Source organism: Epithele typhae (genome assembly GCF_022376455.1).
Source record: "Epithele typhae strain CBS 203.58 chromosome Unknown BXZ73scaffold_53, whole genome shotgun sequence".
Taxonomy (NCBI): domain Eukaryota; kingdom Fungi; phylum Basidiomycota; class Agaricomycetes; order Polyporales; family Epitheliaceae; genus Epithele; species Epithele typhae.
Window position 1 is genome coordinate 145,799 of NW_025954244.1, and position 27,733 is coordinate 173,531.

The 27,733-nt window shown below is 57.8% G+C and overlaps 9 protein-coding genes across 9 annotated transcripts; 4 read left to right on the forward strand and 5 right to left on the reverse strand.

The window, feature by feature from the left end:
- Positions 1-432: 432 nt before the first annotated feature.
- On the reverse strand, positions 433-2,110 carry BXZ73DRAFT_52016 (MFS general substrate transporter; the record flags this gene model as incomplete). The annotated part of the gene is made up of 5 exons (XM_048020736.1): positions 433-1,101; positions 1,156-1,336; positions 1,391-1,603; positions 1,666-1,959; positions 2,019-2,110. 5 exons carry the CDS (start codon positions 2,108-2,110, stop codon positions 433-435), a joined length of 1,449 nt encoding a protein of 482 aa, XP_047874577.1.
- Positions 2,111-4,579: 2,469 nt separating this feature from the next.
- On the reverse strand, positions 4,580-5,388 carry BXZ73DRAFT_104589 (uncharacterized protein; the record flags this gene model as incomplete). Its single annotated transcript, XM_048015948.1, has 5 exons — positions 4,580-4,716; positions 4,786-4,965; positions 5,026-5,084; positions 5,138-5,288; positions 5,349-5,388. The coding sequence occupies 5 exons, from the start codon at positions 5,386-5,388 to the stop codon at positions 4,580-4,582; spliced, it is 567 nt and encodes a 188-aa protein (XP_047874578.1).
- A 1,825-nt stretch (positions 5,389-7,213) lies between these two features.
- BXZ73DRAFT_80054 (uncharacterized protein) lies at positions 7,214-7,977 on the reverse strand (the record flags this gene model as incomplete). The annotated part of the gene is made up of 5 exons (XM_048023209.1): positions 7,214-7,335; positions 7,402-7,563; positions 7,624-7,682; positions 7,737-7,857; positions 7,938-7,977. 5 exons carry the CDS (start codon positions 7,975-7,977, stop codon positions 7,214-7,216), a joined length of 504 nt encoding a protein of 167 aa, XP_047874579.1.
- A 1,824-nt stretch (positions 7,978-9,801) lies between these two features.
- Positions 9,802-10,457, forward strand: BXZ73DRAFT_91879 (uncharacterized protein; the record flags this gene model as incomplete). The annotated part of the gene is made up of 3 exons (XM_048026147.1): positions 9,802-9,935; positions 10,083-10,367; positions 10,391-10,457. The coding sequence occupies 3 exons, from the start codon at positions 9,802-9,804 to the stop codon at positions 10,455-10,457; spliced, it is 486 nt and encodes a 161-aa protein (XP_047874580.1).
- Positions 10,458-10,699: 242 nt separating this feature from the next.
- BXZ73DRAFT_104592 (actin-like ATPase domain-containing protein) lies at positions 10,700-13,660 on the reverse strand (the record flags this gene model as incomplete). Its single annotated transcript, XM_048015949.1, has 8 exons — positions 10,700-11,180; positions 11,238-11,489; positions 11,544-11,763; positions 11,816-11,996; positions 12,080-12,424; positions 12,474-12,608; positions 12,664-13,374; positions 13,433-13,660. 8 exons carry the CDS (start codon positions 13,658-13,660, stop codon positions 10,700-10,702), a joined length of 2,553 nt encoding a protein of 850 aa, XP_047874581.1.
- Positions 13,661-14,051: 391 nt separating this feature from the next.
- BXZ73DRAFT_104593 (MFS general substrate transporter) lies at positions 14,052-16,382 on the reverse strand (the record flags this gene model as incomplete). The annotated part of the gene is made up of 13 exons (XM_048015950.1): positions 14,052-14,306; positions 14,360-14,529; positions 14,584-14,597; positions 14,653-14,723; positions 14,776-14,807; positions 14,866-14,937; positions 14,990-15,126; positions 15,191-15,530; positions 15,562-15,862; positions 15,924-15,984; positions 16,043-16,053; positions 16,114-16,133; positions 16,190-16,382. 13 exons carry the CDS (start codon positions 16,380-16,382, stop codon positions 14,052-14,054), a joined length of 1,677 nt encoding a protein of 558 aa, XP_047874582.1.
- Positions 16,383-20,731: 4,349 nt separating this feature from the next.
- BXZ73DRAFT_80058 (APC amino acid permease) lies at positions 20,732-23,249 on the forward strand (the record flags this gene model as incomplete). The annotated part of the gene is made up of 13 exons (XM_048023210.1): positions 20,732-20,890; positions 20,953-21,085; positions 21,360-21,408; positions 21,469-21,622; positions 21,675-21,749; positions 21,803-21,875; positions 21,924-22,072; positions 22,125-22,156; positions 22,209-22,261; positions 22,310-22,413; positions 22,468-22,790; positions 22,847-23,059; positions 23,123-23,249. The coding sequence occupies 13 exons, from the start codon at positions 20,732-20,734 to the stop codon at positions 23,247-23,249; spliced, it is 1,644 nt and encodes a 547-aa protein (XP_047874583.1).
- A 1,570-nt stretch (positions 23,250-24,819) lies between these two features.
- Positions 24,820-25,533, forward strand: BXZ73DRAFT_104595 (uncharacterized protein; the record flags this gene model as incomplete). Its single annotated transcript, XM_048015951.1, has 5 exons — positions 24,820-24,856; positions 24,911-25,058; positions 25,111-25,178; positions 25,228-25,383; positions 25,442-25,533. The coding sequence occupies 5 exons, from the start codon at positions 24,820-24,822 to the stop codon at positions 25,531-25,533; spliced, it is 501 nt and encodes a 166-aa protein (XP_047874584.1).
- A 747-nt stretch (positions 25,534-26,280) lies between these two features.
- On the forward strand, positions 26,281-27,669 carry BXZ73DRAFT_104596 (uncharacterized protein; the record flags this gene model as incomplete). The annotated part of the gene is made up of 2 exons (XM_048015952.1): positions 26,281-27,318; positions 27,382-27,669. 2 exons carry the CDS (start codon positions 26,281-26,283, stop codon positions 27,667-27,669), a joined length of 1,326 nt encoding a protein of 441 aa, XP_047874585.1.
- Between the last annotated feature and the right edge of the window lie 64 nt (positions 27,670-27,733).

The window sequence follows — 27,733 nt, forward strand, 5'->3', positions numbered from 1 at the left end:
CCAGAGTCGGGCAGAGAGAAAGGGGGTTGGAAATTACAAGCCAGACAAGTAGAAGTCAAGAAGCGGTGGCCGAAGTGAGTAGGAGGATGTACAATGAGGCCGCCGCACGACGGGCCGCCTCGAGCCGCCATCCATTGGTTGGCTTACAACATCCGATCACCATTGGTCGGCCACAACCAGCCAACATGACGTTCATTCGCGGTGGCCTCGAAAGGACGTCGGATGATGTCATTGATATATACTGTACTCTGAGCCTACGGAGACATTGCACTAATATACATTGTACTGAAAATGAACAGGATATCTTGTCATGAGCGTCGTGAGGATAAGTAATTGCACCAGCGAACCGCATCGCCAACAAACCCAAAGTCAAGAAGCCAAGCGAAGTAAGTTGAGAACCCCCCAGCAACGTGCCTCAACGTTCAACCCTCCTCAAACCGCCCGCGCCGCACGCTCCTTCTCCTTCATCTCCTCACTGGGCGGCTTGATCGGCAGGTCCCCTGTCGGCGCGTACTTAGAGCGCCGGCGGAGGTGGTGGCCGTAGTAGCGGAGGATGAACGGGATGGGCCCGAGCAACGTCGCGATGCACCCGAGGAGCGTCGACGCCCAGCGTGGGTTCAGAGCCACGTACATTTGCGTCGCGAATAATGGGAACCCGGCGCCGAACAGCGAACGGACGACGGTGATGGCGGAGAGCGCCGACGCGGCGACGAAGAGGTACGCGTCGATGGTGTAGTTGAACAGGCCGAGGAAGAGGAAGATGACGCCGACGCCGAGGGGGATGCCGGAGAGCATCGGCGCCCAGAGGGATATGGAGGGGTAGGATGTCCAGCCGAACCAGAAGAAGGAGCCGGCGAAGATGGGCGCGGCGAGCATGCAAACCTCCATCCGGTATTCGGGAGGGACGGGGTACGGGGCGAAGGCGGCGATCGCGCGCTCGTAACGCGGGTTGAAGAAGAATAGGTAAATGATGACGCCAGTGATGCCGCCGATGAAGATAGGGAGGAACATCAGGCCGGACATACCCTGGTTGAGGTTGTGGCCCTGAGTGAAGACGATGGGGTACGCCTCAAAGAGCAGGTAGAGGCACCCATACATGAACTGGAAGGCGCAGTCAGAATCTGCACAAACAGGAAGCGGAAAGGAGGGGCGTACACTCATGTAAAGGGTGATCGCGATGAGCATAGGCTCATGCACGAGGACGACGAAAGGACGTGCAAAGACGTGCTTTATGCGCTCGCCTATCGATTTATCCTCCCGCTCCAGCGGCGCCCAGTAACGGTTGTCGCCAGTTTCCTTCCGCAATCTCTGAGCGCGTTTTACAAGGAGGATAGGACTAAATGTTATGGTCAGCGAAAAATGTAGGGAGTGATGAGGACGAAGAACGTACACATATGTCTCCGGGAGCGTGAAGATCACCAAAGCTAGACACGTTCCGGTGAACATGGCAAGCACCCAGAACACCCAGCGCCACGAGACACCAGCGTTAGCCATGAAGCCGCTGACGATGGGCCCGAACGTAGGGCCAGCGAAAGGCGCGAGGGTGAAGATCGCCATCGCCTCGCCGCGGACTGCCGGGTCCCATATATCCGCAATGACGGCACTGAGGATAAAAGTCAACACTGAATCTAGAGGAGAGAGTGGTGGGCGAGCGGGGGGACGTACCCGCTGTTTGCGAGCGGTGAGGCAGCGAAGACGCCACCGAGAAAGCGGAAGATGAGGATCGACGCCGTGTTGCGGGAGAGTGCGCAGCCGATTTGGAAGCCGGTGTAGACGATGAACGTGAAGACGAACACCGGCTTGCGGCCATACGACTCGGACAAGGGTCCCCACGCGAGGGGCCCGACGCAATAGCCGGCGACGAAGATTGCGATCGTGAGGGTGCCGACCGCACGAGAGAAGGAGAAGTATTCAATGAGGTCGGGGATCACGCCAGAGGGCGCGGAGGACGCGAAGGTGCTGCGAAAGCGCAAACGAGTTAATGCCGCGCGCTGTCCGAGATATAGAGCGAGACTTACGCGTTGAGCAGGAGGACGGCGGCGAGCGTGGTAATGTACCACCGGTACCCTTTCGACCACGTCTTAGGGTTGTCCGGGGACTGAGGGCCCATGCGAACCTCGTACGGGTCCTTGGCCTTCTCGCCCTCCTGCGGCCCGTAGTCTTCACGGCCCATTTCTGACGATTCATCGTCTTCTCCCCGACTTCTCCGGTGCTCCATGTTGGGTTCTGCGATGGTGGATGTTTGCGAGATGCTGTCTCGTGCTTGTGTACGTAGTGCCTGCTTGGGCTGTTCGGCGGGGGACGAGGGTAGAGAGGCGTCCATCAGTGGGCGGGCGAGGACGTGTGACGCAACGGGGGAGAAAGGGTAAAACGGGAGGGGGGAATAGTCTGACCAACGTAAGACGGATCGGTACTTTATATAGAGCAGATAGACTAGCCTCCGCGGCGTGCCGCGGCGAGGATACGCATGCTTGAGGAGCACTGCGGAAGTGGCGTCGCGGGCGAAGGATGTGCAGGAAAGATCGGAGCCTGGAGGAGGCGCCTCGGGGACGGTGATCCGCGCTGCACGATGGGTAAGTAAACAACAAGGGGCAGCGGCTGAACAGATGAATGCGTGACGGCTGTGGCGGAGCTTCGTCATCGAGGCCCCTGTGCCCGTCCGTAGCCGTTTGGGAGCGGCTTTATCAACGGGTCGTCGGCGCCGTGGGGTGTGCAGCCTTCGACTCTACGTTGGTGTACTGTTGAATGAGAGGATGAAACACATTGCATGAAAGACAAGCAGGGAGCTTAGACGGTGTTGGGCGCGCTTGGTGGCATGGTGGCTGGAGGAGAGAGAGGAGGAGGAGAGCGGAAGTACTTTCTGGAGACCCAATCTTCGGCGCCACCGTCGTCTGACCCTCGGACTTCCCTGATAAGGGGCGTCGGCATCTAAACCGCTCCTGAGCGCCTCGACTGGCCACCCATATCCCGCTCGCGTTTCGATCGCGCTTTGGGATGTGGAGCATGCATGTGGGTCATCGTGCAGGTGTCAGTTGGAAGCTTTCGGACAGTTGGGCGTGTTTCGGCCGACGTATACGATCGACGTTTGTAAAGCCTCCAGGCAGGTATTCTTGCAATCCAGTAAGTTAGCTGTGAGCGGCGTTGTACGGCGATGCTTGCTCACGGATGAAAGCGAAATCCCCCTAGCGTGCCGCATTTCGCACCCGCATCGGTCCATCCGAGTCGCGTTCCGTTTTGTCCGTTCCGCCGTGATACATCCGCTGGCGGGACCAAGGAGGCGTCCGGAGCTTGGAGCGCCACATGGTCTCTCGCCTTCCCGGCCAGCCTGGCGCCGCCGAGAACAAACGATCGGCGGTGAACGATCGCTTGTCCCGATCTCCAAATTCTCTCGTCGCGACCGGTCAGCGAGCTCTTGCGCTCAGAGCGAAGAACATGAAGACTCACATGCGACGAGCACGATCATCGCTCCGTCCAGGACACCTAGGGGACGGTCAGCTTTGTGTTTGTCGAAGAAGGGAGATCCTCACTGTGAGTCATGATGATGTGTCGCAGAAGCCATCTTCCAATGCCTGCGACACCAATGCCCGTCAGGCCCATGTGTATCGTGACTCCGAACTCGAAGAACCAAACGTACGATCGTATGATATATCCTTCTTGAGCATTAAAATGAGCCAAAGGCACAGGGTAAATACCGGATAAACAAGGAAAGGGCGCTCAGGCAGAGGCTGATCGTCAACATCGTACGCCTTCCGTTGGCCGATTTCACGTTGTTCTTGAAAAGACAGTCGGTGAGGTAGCGAACAGAGAGCTTGGTCGCGAGCGGGACTCAAACGATCAGAGTAACCGGCGCGGGCTGTTCCAAGTGACGAGGACACATATCACCTAGATTAAAGTTGAATCCGGCAAGCACGAAGCGACTTCCCTTCTGGAAGCAGCCCGAACGCATTAGGTCACGCTGCCCACTTAAACAATGGGCGCGATGATATCCTATATCAAGCCTATTCCTTCGCTTCCAATAGCCTTATCTGATATTAGGACATATGATGGTGTCTAATGAGATGATGAAAAACTAGGTGGCATTACAAGAACTACTCACATCATTGGAGTTCGAGTCTAGTGTACTCCTGACCAACACGAGTGATGACTTGTCCAAGGATTCGGATGAAGGTGGCAGCGATTAGGGGAGTATGCCAGGGTGTCCTAGCTGTAAGCAGAGCTAAAACCACCATTCAAATATGGAACTGCGTTGTGCTTCCCCTCGGTTATGCGCACGGTGGAGAACGAGCATCATGGTGGTGAGAGATAAGTGCGTATGCCGCATAAGCGCCCTATCCCAGAAATTGACTGTTTCGGCTCCTTCCGGCGCCTCACATCCCTACCTCGCGATTAGCCCAACACCTTGTCATGGGCCTCTCCCCTCCCCACTTCGTAAATCCCAGTGCCACTTCCAGCTTTTCAGGACTTATATGCTACAACGCGGCTGGGGCGTAATAAAAACGAATGACGTTACATTAAGAGCAGGCCTCCAACATCCATCCAGAGAGATCTCCACGCCGTGGTGGAACCAGTCTCGCGTCCGTCAGACAATCCGGGTCTGCACGGGACCCGCCAGCTTCTTCTCCGTGTTGTCCACCCGGAATTCCGAGGTCCAGATCGACTTCCCGCGGCTCGACGCGGCTTGCGCGACGAAGACGAGCACGAGGCAGTAGATCGCAACTGCATCGATCAAGTGGGTCAGCAACTTTTTTCACTGGTCTCCAGGATAACTTGGCGCAGGACACTCACGCCAAACGCCTGCAGCGACCGAGATGATGCCGATCGGCTGCTGGTCCCGGCATATGGTGACAAGGTCGGAGTTGTCGAAGTCCTTGCATGCGAGGCCGAAGTCCCGCACGGGCTGCATAACGGCGGAGCCATCAGTGAAGGCGGCGGTCCCGGTGACGAAGAAGAGGATGGAGCTGAGGACTGGCGCGGGAGGTGAGCGACGTCGAGAGTCAGAGGCGAGAGGGGAGTGAAGCAGCTTACAGAGCACGACGAGCTCGTACAGAACGAGGGCGCCGCGCCCGATGCATTCGCGTAAGAAGCTAAGGGAGCGTGAGCTTTCAGTGCGTCTCGGCAAAGGGGGAAGGGCACTTACATGAACGACATGCCGACCAGCGTGATGATGCTGGCGGCGATGCCCGCATTGCTCCAGGTAACACCGGAGTCCTCCAAGATGAGGCTGTGCACTGCAACGGCAGTCTGCACACTCAGAATGAGCACAACTATGGCCGTGACGAAGACAGTAACTAGTGATAAGACGAGGTATGAGTGCCAACTTCTCTGCGAGCATCAACCGAACGACTCACCGAGGGTGAAAATGCGGTAGTAAATGAATGCGGAAGCCATTTCGAAGAGGTATGCAGAGTAAAGGGGCAACGAAAGAACGCCGCAGGAAGAAGACAGAGGGAAAGCTCGAAGGTGGGACCCGCCGTGGTAAGAGAGCCCTTCCCCGCGGGCCACCTATATATATCGAGAACCATGGATCCCCATAGTCGTTCCCACTATCCAAGAAGAGCGCACCCGGCAGAACTCAAAAAGTGGGCGCTGCCCTCGGGATAGGCGCGGTATTGCACCCTGCGCAGTGCGGACGCTGATGGAGCTAGCGACGTTCCCAGCGTCGACATCGAGCGCGGCCAACGAGAGGGGTTGTGGGTGCGCTGTTGCGAGCACAGGCCATGACGGATCGAGCCGCTGGTTCTCGTCTCCGTCGCGATGCAGAGTGTCGAGCCGTGAGAGCGTTTTGTGCGCGGGCATGCAGATCACCGGAGCACTGCGCAGTGCGCAACACACCAGGTGTGAGTGCAGCGCCGTCCTCATGTGCACCCGTCAACGGGTGAGGCGACTAATGCATCCATCGCTGCGCTGTCATAATTAACCGGCGAAACCTCACTTCTCTCGACCGGGTTAGGTATGTATCGCCTTCGCGGGTCGTGTCCGTCATCGGTCCGATGCTACGTGGCAGCCGTCTGTGAATCAAGACGCTCCTCATTCGACAGCGATGAGTCGCTCATCTATGCTTTGAGTGGTCAAACAAAAGGACGAAGATGGGGACTGCTGAATTCACTTGTGAACAAAGTCTTCATCTGTTCCGCATTGAAGCTCTGTGTAGACGGTGATGCCAGTAAAAGACAGCGCGTCATGCTCGCCCACAGGATGCTCGACGGAAGCGATAGGCCAGATAGATCCAGCATGACGTTATATCACTTCCTCTAGATTTCGACAAAGCCGCTCCATGCTTTCTGCGCAGCCGACGAACAACAGTCAAGGCGATTGAATAGGACAACACTGGTCAGCACGCGGTGAGGCTGCCGTATCAGGCATCGGGTTTCGGAGGCAGGGAGTGAGAGAGCAGAGAGTGGGTGGGTCAGCGAACGCAGTGGGCGTGCTGAAGATCTAGTTGGGAGGCTGCAAGCGGCGGCGCCCAGAGAGATCCAGTCACGATGAGGATGCTGCGGTTTGATCAGTTCAAGGCTTGGATATCTTTCGGTGTCTGCTTGCAACTCACGCGAAATAGAGGGTGCCTTAAAAATAGGATCTGCCAGGAATGCCAAGGTCACAGCTAACGAAACATCCGTTTGCATCAGGAGGAATGGACTTGGCGCCACTCACTTGGGAGGAATTGCGACGATGGTGTCGATGCAGGCCGCAATTTGAACAAACGAGATGCGATGGGGATCCAGTCTGCACGACTCCAAGCCGACTTGGGCCGGTACTAAGCTAGGGCGGCGAGAGCGAACTTGTCGGGAGGACGTCATATAGTTGTGGCCAAGAGGTTGATTTCATGACAAGATTTGAGACGCATCAACGATCTACTGAATCAAGACGGCTCTAGAGCCGTTTCCATCATCGAACATTTCGATGCTACTCACAGCGGGTCCGACGGTCGCACACCTTCGGCACAGCCCTCAGTACTAGTACAAGTGGTAGAAATATCTGTCTATTTATGGACATCCAATCCGAGAGTACTACTACTCAGTACTCAGCTTTCCCCAGCCCTCCGCAGTGCGCAGGTGTCGAAGGTGATTTCGGCACGGTTGCGCGGAGAAGGACCCGGCGCGTCATGTGCTTCCGCGTGGCATCAGAAGCAGGCCTGTGTCTCCCTTTCGCGAGGGCCTGCCAACGGTAGCACCAGTCTCACGCACCTCGGGCCCCGCCGCCTCTCCGGTCCCATCTACACGTCTCCCAGCTTCTCCTTGGTGCTGTCGTTCGTCCGGAACGGCGAGCTCCAGGGTGACTGCCCGCTGCTCGACGCGGACATCGTGACGAAGACGCCGATGAGGCAGTAGAGCGCAACTGCATCGTTCGTTCGAGTGGGTCAGCGAGACTGCCTGCGTGCGAGGACGAACGCGAGGGACTCACGCCAGCCACCTGTGGCGATAGAGACGAAGGCGATGGGCAGTCGGCCATTGCACATGGTGATAACACTGACGTTCGTGGCGCCTGCACAGGTGAGGCCGCCGGAGCCGTCCTTGAAGGTGAAGGCAAGGATCGCGGTCAAGAAGAGGAGGGCGGCGCCGGCGACTGACGCGGAACGTGAGTATCGTCGACGGAGGGTGCGGGCACGGGCGCGAAGTGGCTTACAGAACATGCCGAGCTCCCATGCAACGGGCGTGCCGCGCCGCATGAATCCACGGATGAAGCTGTGGGTATGTGAGCTTTCACATGCACCTCGGCGGAGAGTAGCGAGCGCTTACACGACCGCCATGAAGACTAGCTGGCCGATTCCAGCGATGATGCCCGCGTTGCTCCAGGGTGTGCCGACGGCATCTGCGATGGTCCCTGGACTGCTACCGCGGTATTCAGACTGAGGACGAGCTCAATGGTCGTTGTGATGAAGATGACGGCTGGGAGAAGGGTGAGGACAGAGTTGGAAGGAGGATGGGACATTGGCTCACCCAGCGTGAAGACGCGGAAGAGATAGAATGTGGACGCCATTGCGGAGGGTGGGGCGGGGTGGATGGGTCAAGGAAAGGACGACGCAAAAAGGACAGGAAAGCTGTAACTGGGACCCGCCAGTGGCAAAGAGAGTCTGCCGTTCTTGGCGGGCGTACTTTATAGTCGAGAGACATCCGTACGCAGCACGGGCGTCCGGATAGACGCCCACGGCGGTTGTGATGGCAGCACGCGAATCTAGACCAAATCCAGGCCCGACTATCAGGGCCAGTTACCCGCCGACAGAACATTTTAAAAGTGGAAGCTGGCCGCCTCGCGCCCACGGGCGATGAGACATAGCAGTTCGCGTTGACGGCGAGGCGTTCATCAGCGGCAATTGTGGTCTCAGCTCTTCTCACGGGCCTCTCTTCACTAACTTACTTGCGCCGGTCCGATCACCGGGCCGCGCAGTGAGGCATGTAGTCATGAGTGACAACGCCTAATCTCTTCGAATCTCTTCTCTACCAAGTCTCGCCTTCGCGAGCATCGGGCCGTGTTCGTCAACAGTAGCCGCTCAAGTAGTAGGCCGCTCTTCGTTCGCAGAGATGCTCCCAAAACGAAATGGCAAAAATAAAACCTGCTGTGGAATCACTGGCGCACGGGGCCTTGATGTGTTCCGCATCGAGGGTCTACGAAGACAATGATGGAAGGCGTCATGCCATGCCAGCTCACAGGATTGTTCGACAGAACCGAACAGCGAGATGATCGCAGTGTACATCGTGGCAGAAAGACTGGGAGAGTCGTATGGACTGCGCTGGTTTTGTAATCTCGAGCAGAACGGAGCCCACGCTCTCTGGAGGCTGCCCCGACGCGGCTGGCGGATCGCAACCAGAATCGAGCGATCGATACATACAAGAATAGTACTGTCACGGGAACGGGCACGAAATTCACGTCCGGGTTTAGACTTGCGGATCAGACTCGCGGAGCCTCTGAACAAACTGGGCGCCGGCGTCGTGAGGACAATGGATACACGCAGTGACAAGAGGATCTGAGCCTGGGATTCGGTAGACAACTTCCTATTGGTACGACGGAGCCAACAAAAGGAGATGAGCTCTCCGGGGATGGACAAGCTAGCCACGGAAATGTGCATGACGTCAGCATGCAGGAGCCTAACTGTGAGTAATCCGTCCGAGGGAGAGAATATAGCAAATTGCGAACCGCTCGTGATATTTCCGTCGGCCTTGACGCTGAAGTTCAGAGCGGCGCCGACCCCAATGGCGAACACCGAGCTTGCCAGTACTATAAACAGAATGAACCAAATCAGACCTGGGTTCTCGAGGGGTGCACACCTGGTGCTATAATTTGCACAGCGTCGAACTGGGAAGGCAAGAATGGCATGGCACCCTCAGTTCGCGGTGCAACTATCGGACGCAGTGATATTCGATGTGTTGAAGACGACAGCGACCCATGCCACTTCACGCACTGCGGCACTCGAAAGCTCAAGACATACATTGATTCGACTATAGCAACACCGCGTCTTCGGTCAGTGTTGTGCATGACTGGTAAGAGGCGCGGCCAAGATGAGACGAAACAAATGGAATGAAAGCAGTTCATGATCAGCGACATACGTTGCGGTATCAGTTTGATGAACAAGATCTGCACAGTTTCTGAGTTTCATGTATCATTAGTCGGAAAACCCTTGTTTCCTGAGGTTCTCATCAACAGAAACATGACACGGCTGAGCGTGACATACGGATGTGGACAAGTTTCAACATGCACACGCACGTGTGAGTAGTGCGCGGCTCGTGTGGGAGTCCCGGAGTTCTCCGAGCGGTGCAACGCACGGCGCTATGTAACGCAACCTCGGCGTCGCTGCGTCCTGCCGTCATGGCGGCTTCGAAGACAAACCTCCCAGAGCCCTCTTACTCTGCCGTCTTCACTGCATCCGTCTCTGCAGAGATCGACGCCCCGATAGAGAAAGTATGGGAAGTGCTCACCGACTTCACCAAATACCCTGAGTGGTGAGCACTTCCGCCGCAGCTGGTCGCGGCTCTCGTGTTCATCCAGCGCTGTCTCTTTATCAGGAATTCTTTCGTGTAAGCAGCACCAGGCGCTCTGCGTTTGCGCCACCAGCTTATCCCTGGCATCTGCCCTCTCTCCAGTCGAAGCCAGGAGGTCGTCGACAAAGACAAGAAGAAGGTCGAGGACCAGACCCCCGCCAAGGGCAAATACCTCTCGATGCTCACGCACATCCCGCCCACCATGGACGACGGTGCGAAGAAGCAGCCCGCGTCTGTGCTCATCACCCACTGCGACGACGAGACCCACCGGCTGTGTTTCTCCGGGCTCATGTCCTCCTGGTTCATCCGGTCGGAGCGTTGGCAGGCTCTTAGTACCACGGAGGATGGCAAGACGTTCTACGAGTCGCGCGAGATTTTCGCGGGCATTGGCTCGTACCTATCAAGTGGTTCATCAGCCCGAACCTGATGAAGAGCTTCCAGGCGATGGCGGACACTCTCAAGGCGAGAGCTGAACAGCAGTGATTATACCCTCTCATGACTGTATCGTTGGTTTCTTGCGTCAACCATTGCTGGGCCTGGTTCTATGGTAATTTAGATGCATGCAAACGCTCCAATCAACGTGGTAGTGTGGCCGTTGAGGGTAAAGGCGAAGCTACTGCTTTGTGACACTCGTTACGGACTTGACGCACGACCTTAAGCGTGGCCCTGGTGGTGGGTGTCCGAGCTAATAAAATTAGTGTATATGTGAGGAGTATACGCTACGTCTACAGTTCCTCGTGCTTCACAGGCTCGCTGGACGCCGATGCGCTCTCGCTGGCGGAGGCGGCCTCCGACGTCGTCGCGGTCTTCGCGGTCGAACTGCTCGTCTTCTTCGGCTTCTTCGGCGGGGGCTTGCGGTAGAGTCGCTGGAGGTGGTTCTCGAGCACCTTCGCGCGCGCGCGCATCTCGCTCGTGAGGATGACCGGGTCCTCGTTCATCTTCACCTTCTTCTGCTTCTCCACCCACTCGTCCAGCCACGACTCGTGCTCCTTGAGCGTCTTCTCGAAGTCGTCGAGCTCCTCCTTCGTGTACTTCAGCGGCGCGCTCATGCCCGCCGCGATGCCGGCCTCGAGGTCGCGCGTCAGGTTCGCCCGTGCATCCTCGAGGAAGAGCGTCGAGTGCCAGTTCCACAACTGGGAGTTGTTGAGCGCCTGTGGGAACTCTTCGATCTCCTTGTAACGATGTACGATGGGTCTCTCTAGGGTCCTACACGAGCGACGAGGTTAGGGCCTTGCTCCCACGTGCAACGAGGAGCGTACTTACTCTAGTGCCGAGCGTTGCTCGATGTATTGGGCCGTGTTTGCGTCGTCACCGTGTTCGTTAAGCCATACAAGGGTCTCGTCAACTTTTTGCGCAATCTTCTTGCGCTCCTCCGACTGCGAGCATTTCATGAAGGGAGCACTCGGCGACTCATCTGAGAGAAGGTCGCGGAGCTTGTAAATGTAGCCCTCGAGTGTGTTGCGCGCCTCTTCGTGCTTCCGCTTCGACAGCTCCTGCGTGTCGATGGCTTTCAACCTGTAACAGCGTATCAGCAAGCGCGTCAATCACGCATACAAACGGAACCCTGACCTTTCGCGCCCAACACGCTTCTCCGTGACGGACATGGGGGCGAGAGCGGGGAACTTGGACTCAATCTCCAGAGGGATGGGCTCCTTCTTAGACACCGCAGAGGCTGCAGCGGCTGCCGAAGACGTCGTGGTCGAAGTGTCCTCCTCGGCTTCGCCCACGTTCACCGTCGTCTCGTCCACCGACTCGGAGGAACCTTTACCAAAGAAGTCTTTCAGTTTACCTGCGCTCAAGGATGACATAAAAGTTGGACGGGAGATAAGACGACGGCTTACCAGTGATCGACTCGTCCTTGAACTCGCCGGTCAGAACGGCATCGCGGATGGACGCGAAGCCAGACTCCGAGAGCATGACGGTGGCCTTGACCACAGGCTCTGCTCCACCGGCTTCTGTCAAGTTCTTGATAGCATCTGCGACCCCAAGGATATGCGCCTCAAGGATTTCTGCGGGGTACCCCTGCATACGCGTCAGCCCCACTTCTCAACATGGTGTCACCAGTCTGCTTACCGGGTTGGTGGTGTCTTGTATGCGAGCTTGACAGAGAAGTCTTCGGTGCGCTTGAAACTCAGGGTCTTCTTGGTGGACGTCTTCGACCCAACAGGGAAAACGAGCGTGTTGATGGTACGCGGACGCGCGCCGGGCTGCTTGACCTCGGACTGGTAGGAAGCCTGGATATCGTACGGGCCGATGTCCGCGATCCGGATGTCCTTCGTCTTGAATTGGCGACTGAGACCCGCGCCGTGCAGCGCCGCACCAAGCACTGCGGCTTCGTCCGCGTTGACGTTGAACGCGAGCTTGGTTGACGGGAACTCGGAACGAACTGCTTCTTGGACCATGGGGGTTCTCGACGCACCACCAGTGAAAATGATGGAAGAGACATTGTCCTGCCGGAGATGAACACTAGTACGCAGTAAGCCCAAGGAATCAACATACCAACTTCAAGCCAGCGTGCACAAGTGCTTCGCGTATGGGGACAGCAAAGCGGCTCTTGAGATCCCTGCACGCAGCCTCGAACTCGGAGCGACTGAATTTGCCCTTGTAGTCGATGTCGTACGCAAGGCTCTCGATCTTGATGCGACACGTAAGGCCTCGGGTTGGGCGCGATACATGAACAAAGACTCACCGTGGCCTGAGCCTCCTGATTCGCACTGAGAACGGCCTTGATGCGGTCTGCCTCCTTCCACAGCTTCGCCATCGCCCGCTTGTCGTTACTGATGTCCCGCTTGTAGCGCTTCTGGAAGTCGCTGAGCATCATGTCCCGCAGCCGCTTGACGAGCTCCGTCCCGCCAGTGTACCGGTCGTAGCCCACGCCGTGGACGGTGATCTGGGTCGCGTCCCGGACGACCTTCGTCTTCGCCTTGGGGTCCGGCACGGGAGCGAACTCTACGACCGTAGCGCGAACGGACGACGCGCCGGCGTCGAAGATGACGTGCACCTCAGGCTCGGGGAAGGCGCGCGTCATGGCGTAGTTGACGGCGACGGCGGTGCCGTCGTTGACGAGCGCGAGCGTGCGGAGGCCGGAGATCTCGATCGCGTCGACGACGGCGTCGCGCTCGAACTGGGTGTAGTACGGCGGGACGGTGACGATGACGTCGTTGACCTTCTCGCCCGCGGTGCTCTCCGCGAGGTCGCGGACGTACGCGAACTGCATCGCGATGAGCTCCTCGACGGCCCACTGGGTGCCGTCCGAGCGACGGAGCGCGACGGTGCCGCGCTCGGTCCGGACGGTGTCCCCGGTGGCGATGGAGGTGTAGAACGAGGTGGCATCTGAGTCGTAGGGCGCGGCGAGCAGGAACTTGAGGGAGGAGAAGGAGTCCAGCGGGAATCGACCAGCCTGGGTTGGGCCCGCCCTCAATGTATGCTCGCGGAAGAAAAATGGCGCATGTACTCACGACGTTCGCAGCGTCCTTTCCAAATAGCCTGTCCTCCTTCTTCCATCCAACCACCGTCTGCATCTTCCGCTTCGAGTCGCGGTCGAGGAGGACGTCGAAGGGCTGGCCTGGTTTCATGAGGGATGCCTTAATGAAGTCCGCGCCATAGTCGATAGCGAGCACCGAGGCGAGAACGGTGTCCGACCATAGAGAAAGCCAGAGACATAGAAAGAGACCTATCCGGGTCATGGTCGAAGGAAAAGAGGCAGCGTGCCCCATGGCGCGCGCGCTCGTTATACTTTTATGCTTTCCACGTCACTCCTACGTGGTCGTGGCACGTGTCAGCAGTCCTCTTCATCATGTTCCACAGTTTCCCCGCCCTACCACGCGCTTTCTAATACATAGACAGTGCATGCACGTTGTAACATGCCTGCTGACTGCCTTCAGATCCTCGAGCTCCCGACAACCTTCCCTCCAAGTGTTCACAGAAGTAACAAGTACGACCCTAACCCAACATTGGGGTTTGGACCCCACAGTTCTATAGAGCTGAGCGTGTACAGACTCTTTGTGTACTACTTCTGAGGTATGTCAGCTTCATTTCGTGAATCAATAACAACTCGTATTTAGTAACGCATAGATCTCATTCGCCGACGGTGCCCGCCACAACGCTACCGTGCACACCCCAGTTCACACCCAGGCCGAACATAATCCAGCCAATGAAAATGATGCCCAAGGCGACGATGAGGTATCCCCAGCTGATCACCCCGTTGCGCGTCTTCGGCGACTTAAGCATGCGCTCCTTGAGCTTTATGTCGCTGACCTCGTCGTCGTCATCGTCGTCCTTCCGGTCCGCCTTGTTGACAACAATGCCCTGCGCGGCAGCGAGCTTCTCGACCTCGGCGGGCATGTCGCGCGGGGGAGCTGTGAGAGGCGCGCAGCCGGGAGGACGTTGGGCGCGAAGTAGGACATGGCGAGCATGAAGCCGGAGACTGCGACGGAGAGGAAGGCGTACGCGAGCCAAAGCGACACCGCGGGGTCAAGTGAGTCGGTCGCGGAGAGGTCCTGGAGGCGACCAGCGGCAGTCGTGATGATCACGATTGAGGCCTGGACGACCGATTCTGTGCTAAAGGTCAGCATAAAAAAGTTTCACTAAAGTAACTATGGGTGCGTACTCTTAATGGCGAATCTGAAGCAAACATACGATCAGGAAGAAGAACTCTGTAAACATGCTATGCACGCACCCGGTTGCGAAGTACTCAGGGTCGGGAATGATGCTTCGGATGATTTCGACCTGAGGTGCCGGGGTCACGGCCTGAAGGATCGTGTGAGTGTGACGACTAGTCGTGCCTCTCGGGAAAGCTTACCTGAGAGAGGGCGTAGAACACATAGGCCGCGACTGCGCAAAGTATAAAGTTAGACTAAACCACAGACACCGCTCGAGCGTGGGGACACACCGAACGTCGGGACCGTGTGTGAGAACTTGAGCAGCAGCATCGACACTAGGAACGTGAGCCCCGAGACAAACACTGATGACGCGAGTTAGTAACACAGACGCAGAGCCGAACGAGGTGCACGCACAGAACCCGATCCTCTGGCCGTACATGTCGATGTAGATGCCCAGGAACGGTGTAAGACCCGCGGGGAGGAGGAGGTAGAAGCTCGACACCCAGCCGCCAACGACGGCACCCTTCTGCAGCCGCTGCTGCGCAAATTGCCTATGTCCCCGCGGTCCGGGATGAGCATGCACACACGCACCGCAGAGACGAGAGAAGCACGCACGTCGAGATGGACACGAACGACTGCACGCCCGCGTTCTCGAAGATTGCGAACAACACGACGAGCCAGAAGGTCATCGGCAGATGCTTGATCGCGCGGATGTTGAACGTGCCCGGACGGATCTTTCCTGTGTGTCTGCGGCCGCTCGTCTGATCGGTAATGTCGTAGCGCACGCGCAGATAGCGGTCAAGGAAGAAGACCGCCACGGCACAGAGGAAAGAGAAGAACGCGATGACGGCGCTAATCCAGAGGGCCCACGAGTAGGAGCCGAGGTTCCGGGTGATCACGTTCGCGGTGGACTGGCCGGTGAACTGTGCGAGGTTGGCGACACACCAGATCGCACCTGTATTCGCGGTCGCGTCAGTGGGTGTCACACGGAGGAGCATATAATAACTTGCCGATGGAGAATGCGAACCCCTTCCCAGGCGCGAAGTAGGTGGAGAAGATTCGGTGCTGCGCGTTGTCGAGCGAACCGTCACCAATGGCAGCGAGAACCTTGCCAGCGATGAGGAGTGGGTAGCTGTTCAGATTGTTCGTCGATGCGCCTGCCATGACCATGGAACCCGAGAGGTGGAATCCGGCGAGAATGACAGACATGATGGACCCTCCCAGTTTGTCGATGTAGAAGCCGAGACCGATGCACAGGAAGGTGTTCACGAGATTGGTAACAGCGACCTGGCAGAAAAAAACGTCTCTCAACTGGCTAGACGATACACAGCGAAAGAGTGATTCATACCAGCGTAGCAAACTGCGAATTGTTGATGTGCGTCTTCGAAATGATGGTGGTCTTGAGTGAGCTGGAATGCAACACAGTTAAAGGTTGGGCAAATGGATGATGTGGTATCAAACCCGTACACGATAAGACCCTGTACAAGGAACAGGTGTGAGTGAACAGCTCTTCATGCACTGAGCGGGGATGAACGTACGTTGGACCAGTGGTTCCCGACTGGAGGCAGCGGTCGGTGAGCTCGCCAACAAACAAGAATAAAGGCCAGTGCTCACAGGTACAAAGGCACGTCAAAATAATCATGACAAGCTGCCACGTATAGGGGAGCCTAGGCTTTGTCGTTCTCGCCGGCGGCGTGTAGCCAAGGGCAGGCGTCTGGCCATCGGCGGAGTGGGAGCCATCAACCGAGGACTTGTCCTGGAGCTCGACAGGCGTCTTCTCAGAGCTGCCTCCGCGCTTGAGCGACATGGCGGGACGTGGAAAGGATGGGGGAGGAGCGGCTGACAAGCTGCAGCTGGTGGTGGGGGTTGGGACGAGCACAACTTTCGACGTGCACCGTCTCGCCATCTTATCAGATAGCTCAGAGTCAGCCCCGTGTCAGCTTCGTGTCCATAAACTGTATGCATGCGGGCATAGAGTGGGAAAAACCGGCCGTGTGCGCTGTGAAATGACATGCCTTCCATCGGCTGAACGTGGGAGGACTTCGAAGAGACGCGGCACGCCGTGCGCCATGAATGAACGACAAAGGCGCTGTGTTTGATCCTTCGGTGGTCGCTTGCCATCATATGGTACTCGGGAATCGGCAGAATTCGGGGCAGCGAGGTGCAGTGAGAACTCTCCCATGCAGACCAGCAGGGCGTAGAGTAAACCACGTCTTCACTGAGCGGATAGTACCTGCGCGCTTGTCGGAGTTCCAAGTGAGAGGTGCGGCATAATCTTATCAGATAGATGATCCGTTGCCAGCCGCCGCCCCTTGTGAGAAGCGCAGCAAGCTCGGCGCGGACTGTGGTAGAGGAAGATATCTTAAGAGACGATGTGAGAGAACGTAAGAGTAAGACGCACTTATGCTTGGTTTCGCCTTCGTGGACGCTGGAAGGTCGACGCCTCTCCCGGAATACATGGACCCAGTGCCTCGACTACAGACTGAGACCTAAAATTCACGGCTCAGAGGAATGCAAATCTGGCACCAACGCGAACGTGGCGCAACTGACCGAATGACAAGTTTATTGCGCCGCCCAAAGACTAGATCCAGAGATCTCCTAGGGTTGCCATATGGGTGTTCACATGGTGGTGCACTGGTAGAAGCTATTGCACGGCCTCGGGTCGCACAATCGAACGAGGTTGCTGGCGACGGGAATCGATCGGCATGCTTGAAACTGACAAATACCGCTTTTGTCCTCGTGTCCGGGAGACCTCTGCGCAATCGTATGCGTCCATACTTATGTTCGGGTGGTTTCAGTTGACCCAGCCTTCCGGCCATGAGATTGTTAGTGGAAAACCGTGGCAACATGCGCCACGTACCTTTCTGTGCACCAGGAAACCAGGGAGGCACCTTCGCAGAGGGCGGAGTATCTCCAGAGTGCTTCCGTATGTGCTCTATTTCTAGCCAAATTACTAACCCTGACTGGAGGGTACGCAACGTGTCAGTGCGTGGGCGAGTGGACAGGATCCGTGAAGATGCCGTGGGCAACTTGATCTTGGCTCGACCCACGATGCTGCGAATGACCAAAAGAGCATAGTCTCCCTGAGCCAGGCTTGATTTAAGCGCGGCGTTGAGCGATGACACCGTGTATCACTTGTTGGTCGTACGAGCAGAAGATTTGATCGGGTCATTGGAGGGTCCGGACTCCACGGGTACGTATATAAATGACGTTGGTAGGATATCTAGTCAAAGTATTGCCTACTCGAGTAGGATGCCTCAGTAAGTACTCGTGTTTTTATACTGCGAGGGAGGGAAATGCCGGCGGCTCACCTCGTATGAGTATGCAAAGTCAAAGTCAACACAAGGGACTGAAAGGTTTCGTGGCTGCTCGCCGATCACCATATCTACTGATAGTACTGATCGCGATATCTGCCGATGTTTGATGATCGACCTGCTCGCATGGTTTACGCAACTTGCTTCCGTAAGATAGGGCCCTGGTGCGCGGGCGGTGGGCACTTCCTGGCGGTTTCTCAAAGCGAAGATGGGAGTGCGGAAGAGAGAGAGGCAAGGGAGAGGCGGGGCGGGGCGACTGCATGTGGAAGACGCCGGACTGTGACCGACGCACGTGCGCTGTGATTGGACGCGACGCGCCTGGACGGTCCTCAGGGACGGAAACCTACGGAAACTTGCACCTGTACCTCACATCAATCAGGCCGGCTTAGCCCGTGGCACCGGGGGGGTGGCCCGGGTCAAGTAGACCTGAAACCGTGCTCCCCCGCACGTTTGAATAATTCGTCCAATAAACCCGAGCTGTTTCCCAACAGGGAAGTGCTCGAACGCCCTCCCTCCCAAGTCCCCCAGCCCATCACGTGTCCCCGTCCTCCAGATCTCCCATCACTGATCAGTCCGCGTTATCTCTCCCGCCCGCGCCCGCGTTATCTCCCGCGCCCACGCCCACGTTATCTCCCGCGCCGGCGCCGCGCGCCTCCCTGCCCCGCCACCCGTGCTCGCTGTGCCCGACAGTGAGCTCGCTGTCCCTGCACCCTGCCTCCCCCTCCTGTCCGTTTCCCTCCGTTCTTTTTGTAATCTACTTGTATTCAAAATGCGCACCTACTTGTACACAATTCAATAGCCACACCTGCCTGGGTGTGCCTGCACTGAGCCCTCAAACCTCCCAAAATGCGTGCAATACAGGAACATATACAAGCACTCAACTGACCGGCAAAGCTCTGCATCATATAGTAGTAGATGAGAGCTGCTCTATTATAACATTTCAGGTGGATAGCTAGAGGGGTGCAGGTATGATGTCATATGTTATTTCAGAATGACATACCCCACAGTGATATGGTATATACATATATCGTCCTATGTACACCCAGAATCGTACCTAGAGGTCGTTCAGAGTGTATTGCAAGAAGAAGCAAGTGAATAGACGATGTTGTGGTGAAGATATGACATATGCTCAGAAGGGGGAGTTGGCTTGAAAATGCGGCCTTCATATGTTTTTTTGAAGACCGCTGATCACTTCGCATCTTGGCGCATTACGTTTAAATGTATATGGAGAGCTCAGATCGTTGGTTTGGTGCTTATCGGTGAAGGATTGGATACAGGCCATGGTATGTCATTATTCTATGACATAGAGTATAGCGATATGACATGTGCTCCGATTGTTATTCTGAATGGCGGAATAGAACGGGGTGTGCTTCTGCTAAACGATGCAGAAGAAACATTGAGAAACGGTGAAGAAGTCGTTGAGATATGTCAGATGGGTCTAGAACGGCAGGTTGCACAAAGAACGCCCTTGAACCACCTACACCACTTTGCACACTTCAAGCTCATATGGCATATCTCAGCGACTTCTTCACCGTTTCTCAATGTTTCTTCTGCATCGTTTAGCAGAAGCACACCCCGTTCTATTCCGCCATTCAGAATAACAATCGGAGCACATGTCATATCGCTATACTCTATGTCATAGAATAATGACATACCATGGCCTGTATCCAATCCTTCACCGATAAGCACCAAACCAACGATCTGAGCTCTCCATATACATTTAAACGTAATGCGCCAAGATGCGAAGTGATCAGCGGTCTTCAAAAAAACATATGAAGGCCGCATTTTCAAGCCAACTCCCCCTTCTGAGCATATGTCATATCTTCACCACAACATCGTCTATTCACTTGCTTCTTCTTGCAATACACTCTGAACGACCTCTAGGTACGATTCTGGGTGTACATAGGACGATATATGTATATACCATATCACTGTGGGGTATGTCATTCTGAAATAACATATGACATCATACCTGCACCCCTCTAGCTATCCACCTGAAATGTTATAATAGAGCAGCTCTCATCTACTACTATATGATGCAGAGCTTTGCCGGTCAGTTGAGTGCTTGTATATGTTCCTGTATTGCACGCATTTTGGGAGGTTTGAGGGCTCAGTGCAGGCACACCCAGGCAGGTGTGGCTATTGAATTGTGTACAAGTAGGTGCGCATTTTGAATACAAGTAGATTACAAAAAGAACGGAGGGAAACGGACAGGAGGGGGAGGCAGGGTGCAGGGACAGCGAGCTCACTGTCGGGCACAGCGAGCACGGGTGGCGGGGCAGGGAGGCGCGCGGCGCCGGCGCGGGAGATAACGTGGGCGTGGGCGCGGGAGATAACGCGGGCGCGGGCGGGAGAGATAACGCGGACTGATCAGTGATGGGAGATCTGGAGGACGGGGACACGTGATGGGCTGGGGGACTTGGGAGGGAGGGCGTTCGAGCACTTCCCTGTTGGGAAACAGCTCGGGTTTATTGGACGAATTATTCAAACGTGCGGGGGAGCACGGTTTCAGGTCTACTTGACCCGGGCCACCCCCCCCGGTGCCACGGGCTAAGCCGGCCTGATTGATGTGAGGTACAGGTGGAAACTTGTCGTGTGCAGCGGCCACCGCTTCGCGTCGCGTGCCTCAAACACGACGCTCGTCGATGGCGGTCCGGCAGACGACCGCGGTGCCGCAGGAACGGGCAGGAACAGGCTATTCCCTCTCGGCGCGAGCCACGGCGCAGACCTTGGCGCACACGACTCTCAATTCTATCTGACTGCCACCCGCGGCTGCCATCATTCGCCTGCGGTCCGTTATCTTCGAGCGCACCTCGTCCGCTCCTTGCTCCCGACCTCCACCATGTCCGCGCCCATCCCCGCCATGCAGGAGAAGGACGTCAAGGCCGCCGACGCGCGCTCCGTCGTCAGTGGCAGCGATGGCTCCACCGACGACGACAACAAGCTGCTCGAGATTGGCTACGTCCCCTCCTTCAAGCGCGAGTTCTCCAACATCGCCACGGTGCGTCTCCAGCCCGCCTTCTGAGCCTACGTGCTGCTAACTCGAGAGCTCTGCGCCCACAGATCAGTTTTGCCTTCAGCATCATGGGTCTCTGCTCGTCGATCGCGACGACGTTCAACACCCCGCTGCTGCTTGGTGGACCCTCGTCGGTGACTTGGTGCTGGATTCTGGGTGCGACGATGTGCCTGATGCTCGGTGCGTTACCGTCCCTTTCCGCTCTGTCTCTCCAGGTCTATCCTCCGTTCGCCACCGGAATGACGCATTTTTCGCGCTTCTCTTCCCATGCCGGGTCACGCGGGTGCTGCGAACGTGCGCTTTCCTTCTGCGAGCTGTCATAGAGTATTCCACTCGCTCCATTGACGTTCGGTGCTCGCTCGTTATCTTTTGCCGCCCGTGCGCTCCGGGATGGACCTTGGACCAGCCAGCGGGCGGAACTTCTGTCGGCACATCGCTAACAAACTCATCACAGGTGCCAGCATTGCGGAGATTGTCAGCGCGTTCCCGACTTGTGGAGGACTGTGCGCGTTCAAAATTTTGCGTGCTATCAGCGCATATACTCACCGAAAGCGTGTGGACAGGTACACGGCGTCGGCGCAGCTTGTTCCCCGTAAACACCGTGCCATCGTCGGATGGGTCGTAGGATGGCTGAACATCCTCGGTCAGATCGCCGGTCTGTCTTCGACGGAATTCGGTTTGGCGGGCATGATTTGGGCTGCGGTTGTAGTCGGAAAGGTTTGGACTGCACCTTCGTCTACTCTTTGACCACTCATAAACGCTCTAGTAGGACGGCGACTTCACCGTCACTCCGGGCAAGACTGTCGGGCTCTTCGCGGGACTTCTTGTCCTCCACGGTCTTCTTGTGCGGTACATTTGAGCTGCCGGCACATTGCACGAGCTGATGCACGCCTACAGAACTGTCTGGCGACGCGTCAATTAGCTCGCATGACCAGCGGATTTGTCTTCGTTAACCTGGGGGCTACCTTCAGTACGTGGTGCGCTCTCGTCTGGGGACTCTACTGACTGTGATACGTAGTCATCATCATCGTTCTGCTCGCTACCACCCCGCGTAGCGAGATGCACTCCGCGTCTTACGTGTTCGGGAGTGATGGTTTTGTCAACAACTCTGGTGGATGGAACAACGGGATCACGTTCCTCTTCGGTCTTTTGAGTGTTCAGTGGACGGTAACAAGCCCTTCAGATAGACCACAATTCGCTTGCTGACATGCGTTCATAGATGACAGACTACGACGCTACTGCTCACATCTCGTGAGTGCCTCTGGAGCAATCTTCTCGAGGCCGTTTCTGATTCCCTTCATAGAGAAGAAGTTAAGCGCGCAGCGTACGCGGCTCCCTCCGCTATCTTCATCGCAGGTATGCATCTTTCCCACCTCTAAATGCCACCATTCACGGTCGATACAGTCATCGGTACCGGCCTCATCGGATGGCTACTCAACATCGTCCTCATCCTCTGCTCCGGTCCTCTCGAAAACCTGCCTGGAGTTTCCGGCTCAGCCTTCCTTGATGTGTGTATTCTCCTATAATTGCGGTTGTTACTGCAATCTAATATGCCTTAACAGATCATGGTCTTGCGCATGGGAAAGCCGGGTGCACTCTTCATTTGGGCCTTCGTCTGCCTCACCGCCTTCTTCGTCTGTCAGACCGCCCTTCAAGCCGTCTCACGCACGGTCTACGCCTTTAGCCGCGACCATGGTCTCCCCGACCGCGGCTACTTCGGCCGAATCTCCCCCCGCACCCAGACTCCTCTGCGTGCCGTCGCCCTCGTGACGATTATCGCCATTCTCCCCGGGCTGCTCGATCTCGCGAGCGCGATCGCGGTGAACGCGATCTTTGCGATGACCGCCATGGCGCTCGACTTCTCATACATCATCCCCATTTTCTGGTGAGTTCTCGGCTCGGGCACGGTCTCGGAATGGGGGCTAACACCCGCGCGCGCAGCCGGCGCCTCTACGGAAACCACCCCGAGGTCCAATTTACGCCCGGGCCGTTCTACATGGGGAACGGGTTCATCGGCTGGACGGCGAACGTGATGTGTATCCTCTGGACATGCTTCGTCTGCATCATCTTCGCCTTCCCGACCAACCTCCCTGTCCTCCCGGCCACGATGAACTACGCGGCGCCCATCACCGTCGGGGTCGTCTTCCTGTCTCTGTAGGTCGCCTGCTCATATGCGCGTCCTTGAGTGCTCATGTTCTACTTCTTTCGCGTCCGCAGCGTCTGGTACTTCGCTGGTGCGAACCGCCACTACAAGGGCCCGCAGTCGAACCGGAAGGAAGTCGTCGACGGCCTCGCTCCCCCCGCCTATTCGGAGGCGAACGGAGACAAGGCGCACGCCGTTTAAGCCGCCGCCCGGCTTCAACAGCCCCTCGCCTCCTTCCGCGCATACCCTAGAGACGACAGTCCCGCGTCCTTGATGCCTCTCACCAGGATATCCCACACCCCCGCCCCCACCGCACACGACTCACGACTCGGACGCGCGCTTACCTTGCTTAATTTAGCACCCCAGTAAAAGTAGACTCCTCCGCCGCTGCGCGCACTCGCAGGAGGCCGCCACCTCCGCACGCTGTTGTTAACGCTATATTTAGGATAGATGTTGTAGCAGTACGCGCACGCCTCCGCTTCGTTCAGGCCCGACAATGACAATATTAATGACAATGCGGACTGCAGCACGGTGTGAAACGTCGACTGCCTTGGGGCTTGAGGACTCGAGTCTTTCGTCGTACGATTCGTCGAGGGCAGGCTGTCCCGCAGCGACACGGACCAGTGACAAGCTCAGGAGCGACTGTTGGCAGTTATGGCAAGCAATGCAGTTGTCATCTCTGACACGCGAAAGATGGGCTCGGAGGCGCATCATGATACACAGCACATCTAGGCGCGACATGATGTCATCTGGCGGGCAGAGCAGTCACGACCGTCTGCCGTGCAGCGGCGGCTTCCCGTTCGCGAACGTCGTCGACTCGTCGTGTTGTGATCGAACCCGAGCAGGGACGTCGACAACCGACGGGCGAACGTGGAACACCTCGTGCCTGAATTGTGCGCAGCGTCTGGTGTGAAAGGAAGTCGGTACTTGGTATTTCATGGTGACGGAGAGCGATTGTTCTGTTCGAAGTCCGGTCTCTGCTGCGGGGCTCGCCGGTTGTTGCGAGGATGGTATACCAGGAATACTATGCCGTCAAGGCATTGCAGAAGCAAGGACGGGGACGTGGACTGGAAAGACTCTGGCGGGTAGTACTTAGGCAGAGTCATTCTAAAGTCACCGATTGTCTGTATGTGGAGGAGAAGGGGAATAGCGGGCCCAGATGAAGAGGGTTATCAAACGCGAGGGCGCCTCTGCGATCGTCGCGCAGGACGACGTGCCGTGGGAAGTTGAAAAGTTCAGTCCCTGCGGCGGCGCGGCCGCTTCGTGTTTCCCGAGCAACTCACTCCGTCTCGTCGTCAGATGCATGGGTGCAGTTTACCAGCACGTTTGCAGCCCGTCGTATATCTTTAAAGCAGGCTGAGCGGATACAAATATTCGATGTAGCTGACCGCAGTAATGGAACATGTTATTGATCCTTCCGTCGTGCTGGAAACGCGGCCGGCGCTCGACATAGATCGGGAGACGCCTTCCGCTTCAGCCTGGCGCGACATTTGTTTTGTTTTATTTTTTGAGCACGACAGGACGCTCACACTGACACGCGTCGCGCACGCACGGACAACTGGCGTGCGGATATGGCCTCGCCCCGAGAGTGGCCTGCAGGGAGATCGCCATCGGGGCCTGGGCGGCTAGAGGCTGATGCTGTGTGAGACAACGGTTATAAGCCCTCGGCGGACGTCGCGCCGCCCCATTTGCCCATTTGCTCCTGGCTGGTCCCCTTCCCGCCCCTTCAGTCTTTTCAAAGCACCTCTTCTTGCGTACCGGTCTGCGCACAATGGTTTGGGTCGTTACTGTCCGCGAGGTCGTCTTCAGTGAGTGCCCCCCCCCGTGCTTTCCCCCCCAAACGGCACTGACCAGCCGTGCAGCGGTGTCTGCCATCACTGCCATTATCTCCCATGCGATGAGCTCCCTCCTCCTCACCCATTCGGCGGGTATTCTCGATGGTGGTAACAAGCTCTTCGCCACGATTGGTGTTACTGCCGGCGAGTTGACCATTCTGTCCCTCCCGCTCATGTGCGTACCTCGTCTTGATGCCGTCCCGGTGGTGGGCTCACCCCCGCTCTAGCCTCACCTTCGACATGTGCTGGGAGCGCTCGTACACGGCCACGATCTTGGCCGAGGTTGTCTGGATGTGTGAGTATCTCCGTTTCCTGGCACCTTCCGGCTCTCAATGTGCTCGCAGTCACCATTGGCGTCCTCTGGGTCATCACCGGGGTGAAGGCGATGGGCATCACCAGCGGTTTCTTCAAGAACTGCACCACTGGTACCGCCGCTTTCGATTCCTTGTGCCTCGACGCGCAGACTCTCAGCATCTGGTCCCTCGTCACCGGCGGTCTCCGTACGTCCCAGCTCGCCTTTGTTCGGCGCATACATTCACCCCTTGTCTTCCTCACCAGTGCTCGCCTACGGCGCGGCGCTCACGGGCTTCGCCGTGTCCCAGGGTGGCGATGCGTGGACGAACTGGAAGCTGAAGGTTAAGAGGAAGTAAGACTGTACTTTAGCCCTCCTCCCCCCGTCGGGTCGCACGTCCGCGCACCCGTCCCCTCCTCTTTCCTCCTCCCTCCTGCCCGCGCGCCCGCCTTCGCCCCGTCCCACGTCCCGCTTGTACGTTCGTTCGCGCCTGGCGCCCCCTCCTGCTCCCCGTCGTGTCGTCCCGCAGCGCGTGCGCGCGCGGCCGCCCTTCGGCGCAGCGAGCTACGCCCCCCAATATAGACCACCAGTTGCAATGCCCGCATGAGAACGGGAGACGTCCGCCCGGGCCGAGCTCAGTGTGCTATACGGGCGCTGTGGGACTAGGTCCGCGCGCCGCTGCCGGTCGTCATTGCGACGAGGGAATGTAACTTATTGTTGTGTATTTGTGCGTCCGCTGTTTGCGCTGCGTGATGGATGGCGGGGTCGTGGAGTGTTGCGTCTGTCCGAAGCTGCACTTGTAAGAGAGGAAGTTGGCCAGTGCGTTCTCAGAACGCAGCGTTGTTATTTGTGCCGGCGTCAAGTGCTGTCGGCGATTGCTCTTCAGATAGCCAGCTCGTCGCCCTCGCCACACGTTGTCCACCTCGGAAGAAACTCCCCACTTTGCGCTGTAGGTTCAGCTTCATGTGCCAACCCTTCTCCTCGCTCATCCGGATTTGCCACACAAGACGCTGCGATGATATTGGGCTCTCCTTTTCGGAGGGCGTTCCCCGCTGAATTGCTCCTGCAAATCAGGGACTCGATACCTGCATCAGAGAGAGCAACCATGTCTGCGCTCATGCGCACTAGCCGCTTCATGCACCGAGGATGCGCCAGCTTCCTTGCGCGTGAGGTTTCGCTCAAGAGCGCCGACCACACCCAGCTCTTCCTCCGCTTTACCGAAGCGGACGAGGGGCGATGGAGCTATATCCTTCTCCTCGACTTCGACTTCAAACCCACCAAACTCCCAGGGGAAACGACGGCGGACTTTGCCAGGGGCCTCGCACGGGCGACGCGCCTCCACACACTCAAGGTCCTCAACGCCCGCACCTGGACTCTTCAACTTATAAGCGCAATACGCGATCTTCCGTCCATCAAGTGCATTGAGGTCCGCCAGTGCAGCTTCTCTGGGTGGGACCTCGCCTCTCAACTCCCTCTCGAGTCCGTGCACCTGGGACACCGCACGGTGAACAAGGTCCTAAACCCGCACATGCCGTCCTCCGTCCCGCCGTCGGTTCTGCACGCCTCCCGGAACACCCTCACCTCGCTAACGGTCTTCTACTGGCCGCTCCCTCGTGCGGCCGCGAGCGAGCAGGGGGAGTTCGTCTTCCCCGCCCTCACCCACCTCGTTCTGCACGCCGGATATTGGCAGGCCCTCGACGCGGAGGACGTCGCGGCGTGGCCCCGCGCGTTCCCCAGCCTGCGCACGCTCGAGCTCAGCGTCGCGTTCCGGGCACGTATGCGGTCGCCCAGCCCCGGCGTCCTCCACCTCGCGCTCGCGCAGTGGGCCGCGGATGTCGTGCGGCACCGCGGCAGCGCGCGCGCATGGCCCGCGCTCGACCGCCTCGCGTGCGCGCGCGGGGACGTGCACTGCCTGGGCCCGCCCTGCCCCGTCCGCACGCTCGCGCTCGAGCTCGACGACGCGGACCTGCCCCTCCTCGACGTGCTGTTCGCCGCTGCGCGCCCGGCGCGGCTCGAGGCCGCCTTCCGGCCCCTGCGGCGCGGCGGGCACGACGTGGTCGACGCGCTGCGGCTCCCTGGGCTCGACGGCGTGACGGCGCTCGCGCTCCGCGTCGAGTTCCGCTGCCGCCTCGAGGACTTTTTGGTGCGTCCGTGCGCCGTGTGGTGTGACCGTCCTCGCTCACCGCGCGTTCGCTTTCGTCTACAGAGCCCGTTCATGGAGTGGCTCGCGGCTCGGCCCCGGCTCCAGGGCCTCACGCTCGAGCTGAGGCACCCGGCGCTCTTCGTGGCGGGGGACGAGCTCGACACAATCGCGGAGCGGGTGTGCAGGCGGGTGCTCGCGGGCAGCCCCGCGCTCCCGCTCGCGACGGTGGTCGTCGGCGGCGAGGAGCAGCGCGAACGGGCGCGCGTGCGGATGCTCCGCGGCGGGCGGCGCGTGGATCCTGGCGTGTGGCGGGAGGGGGTCGTGGACGCGGAGTGGGGGGATTGCAGTTGAGAGCGGTGAGCATGCGCGCTGCGCAGCACTTCGGGCTGTTATTTACGGAATCAAACGGAAAATG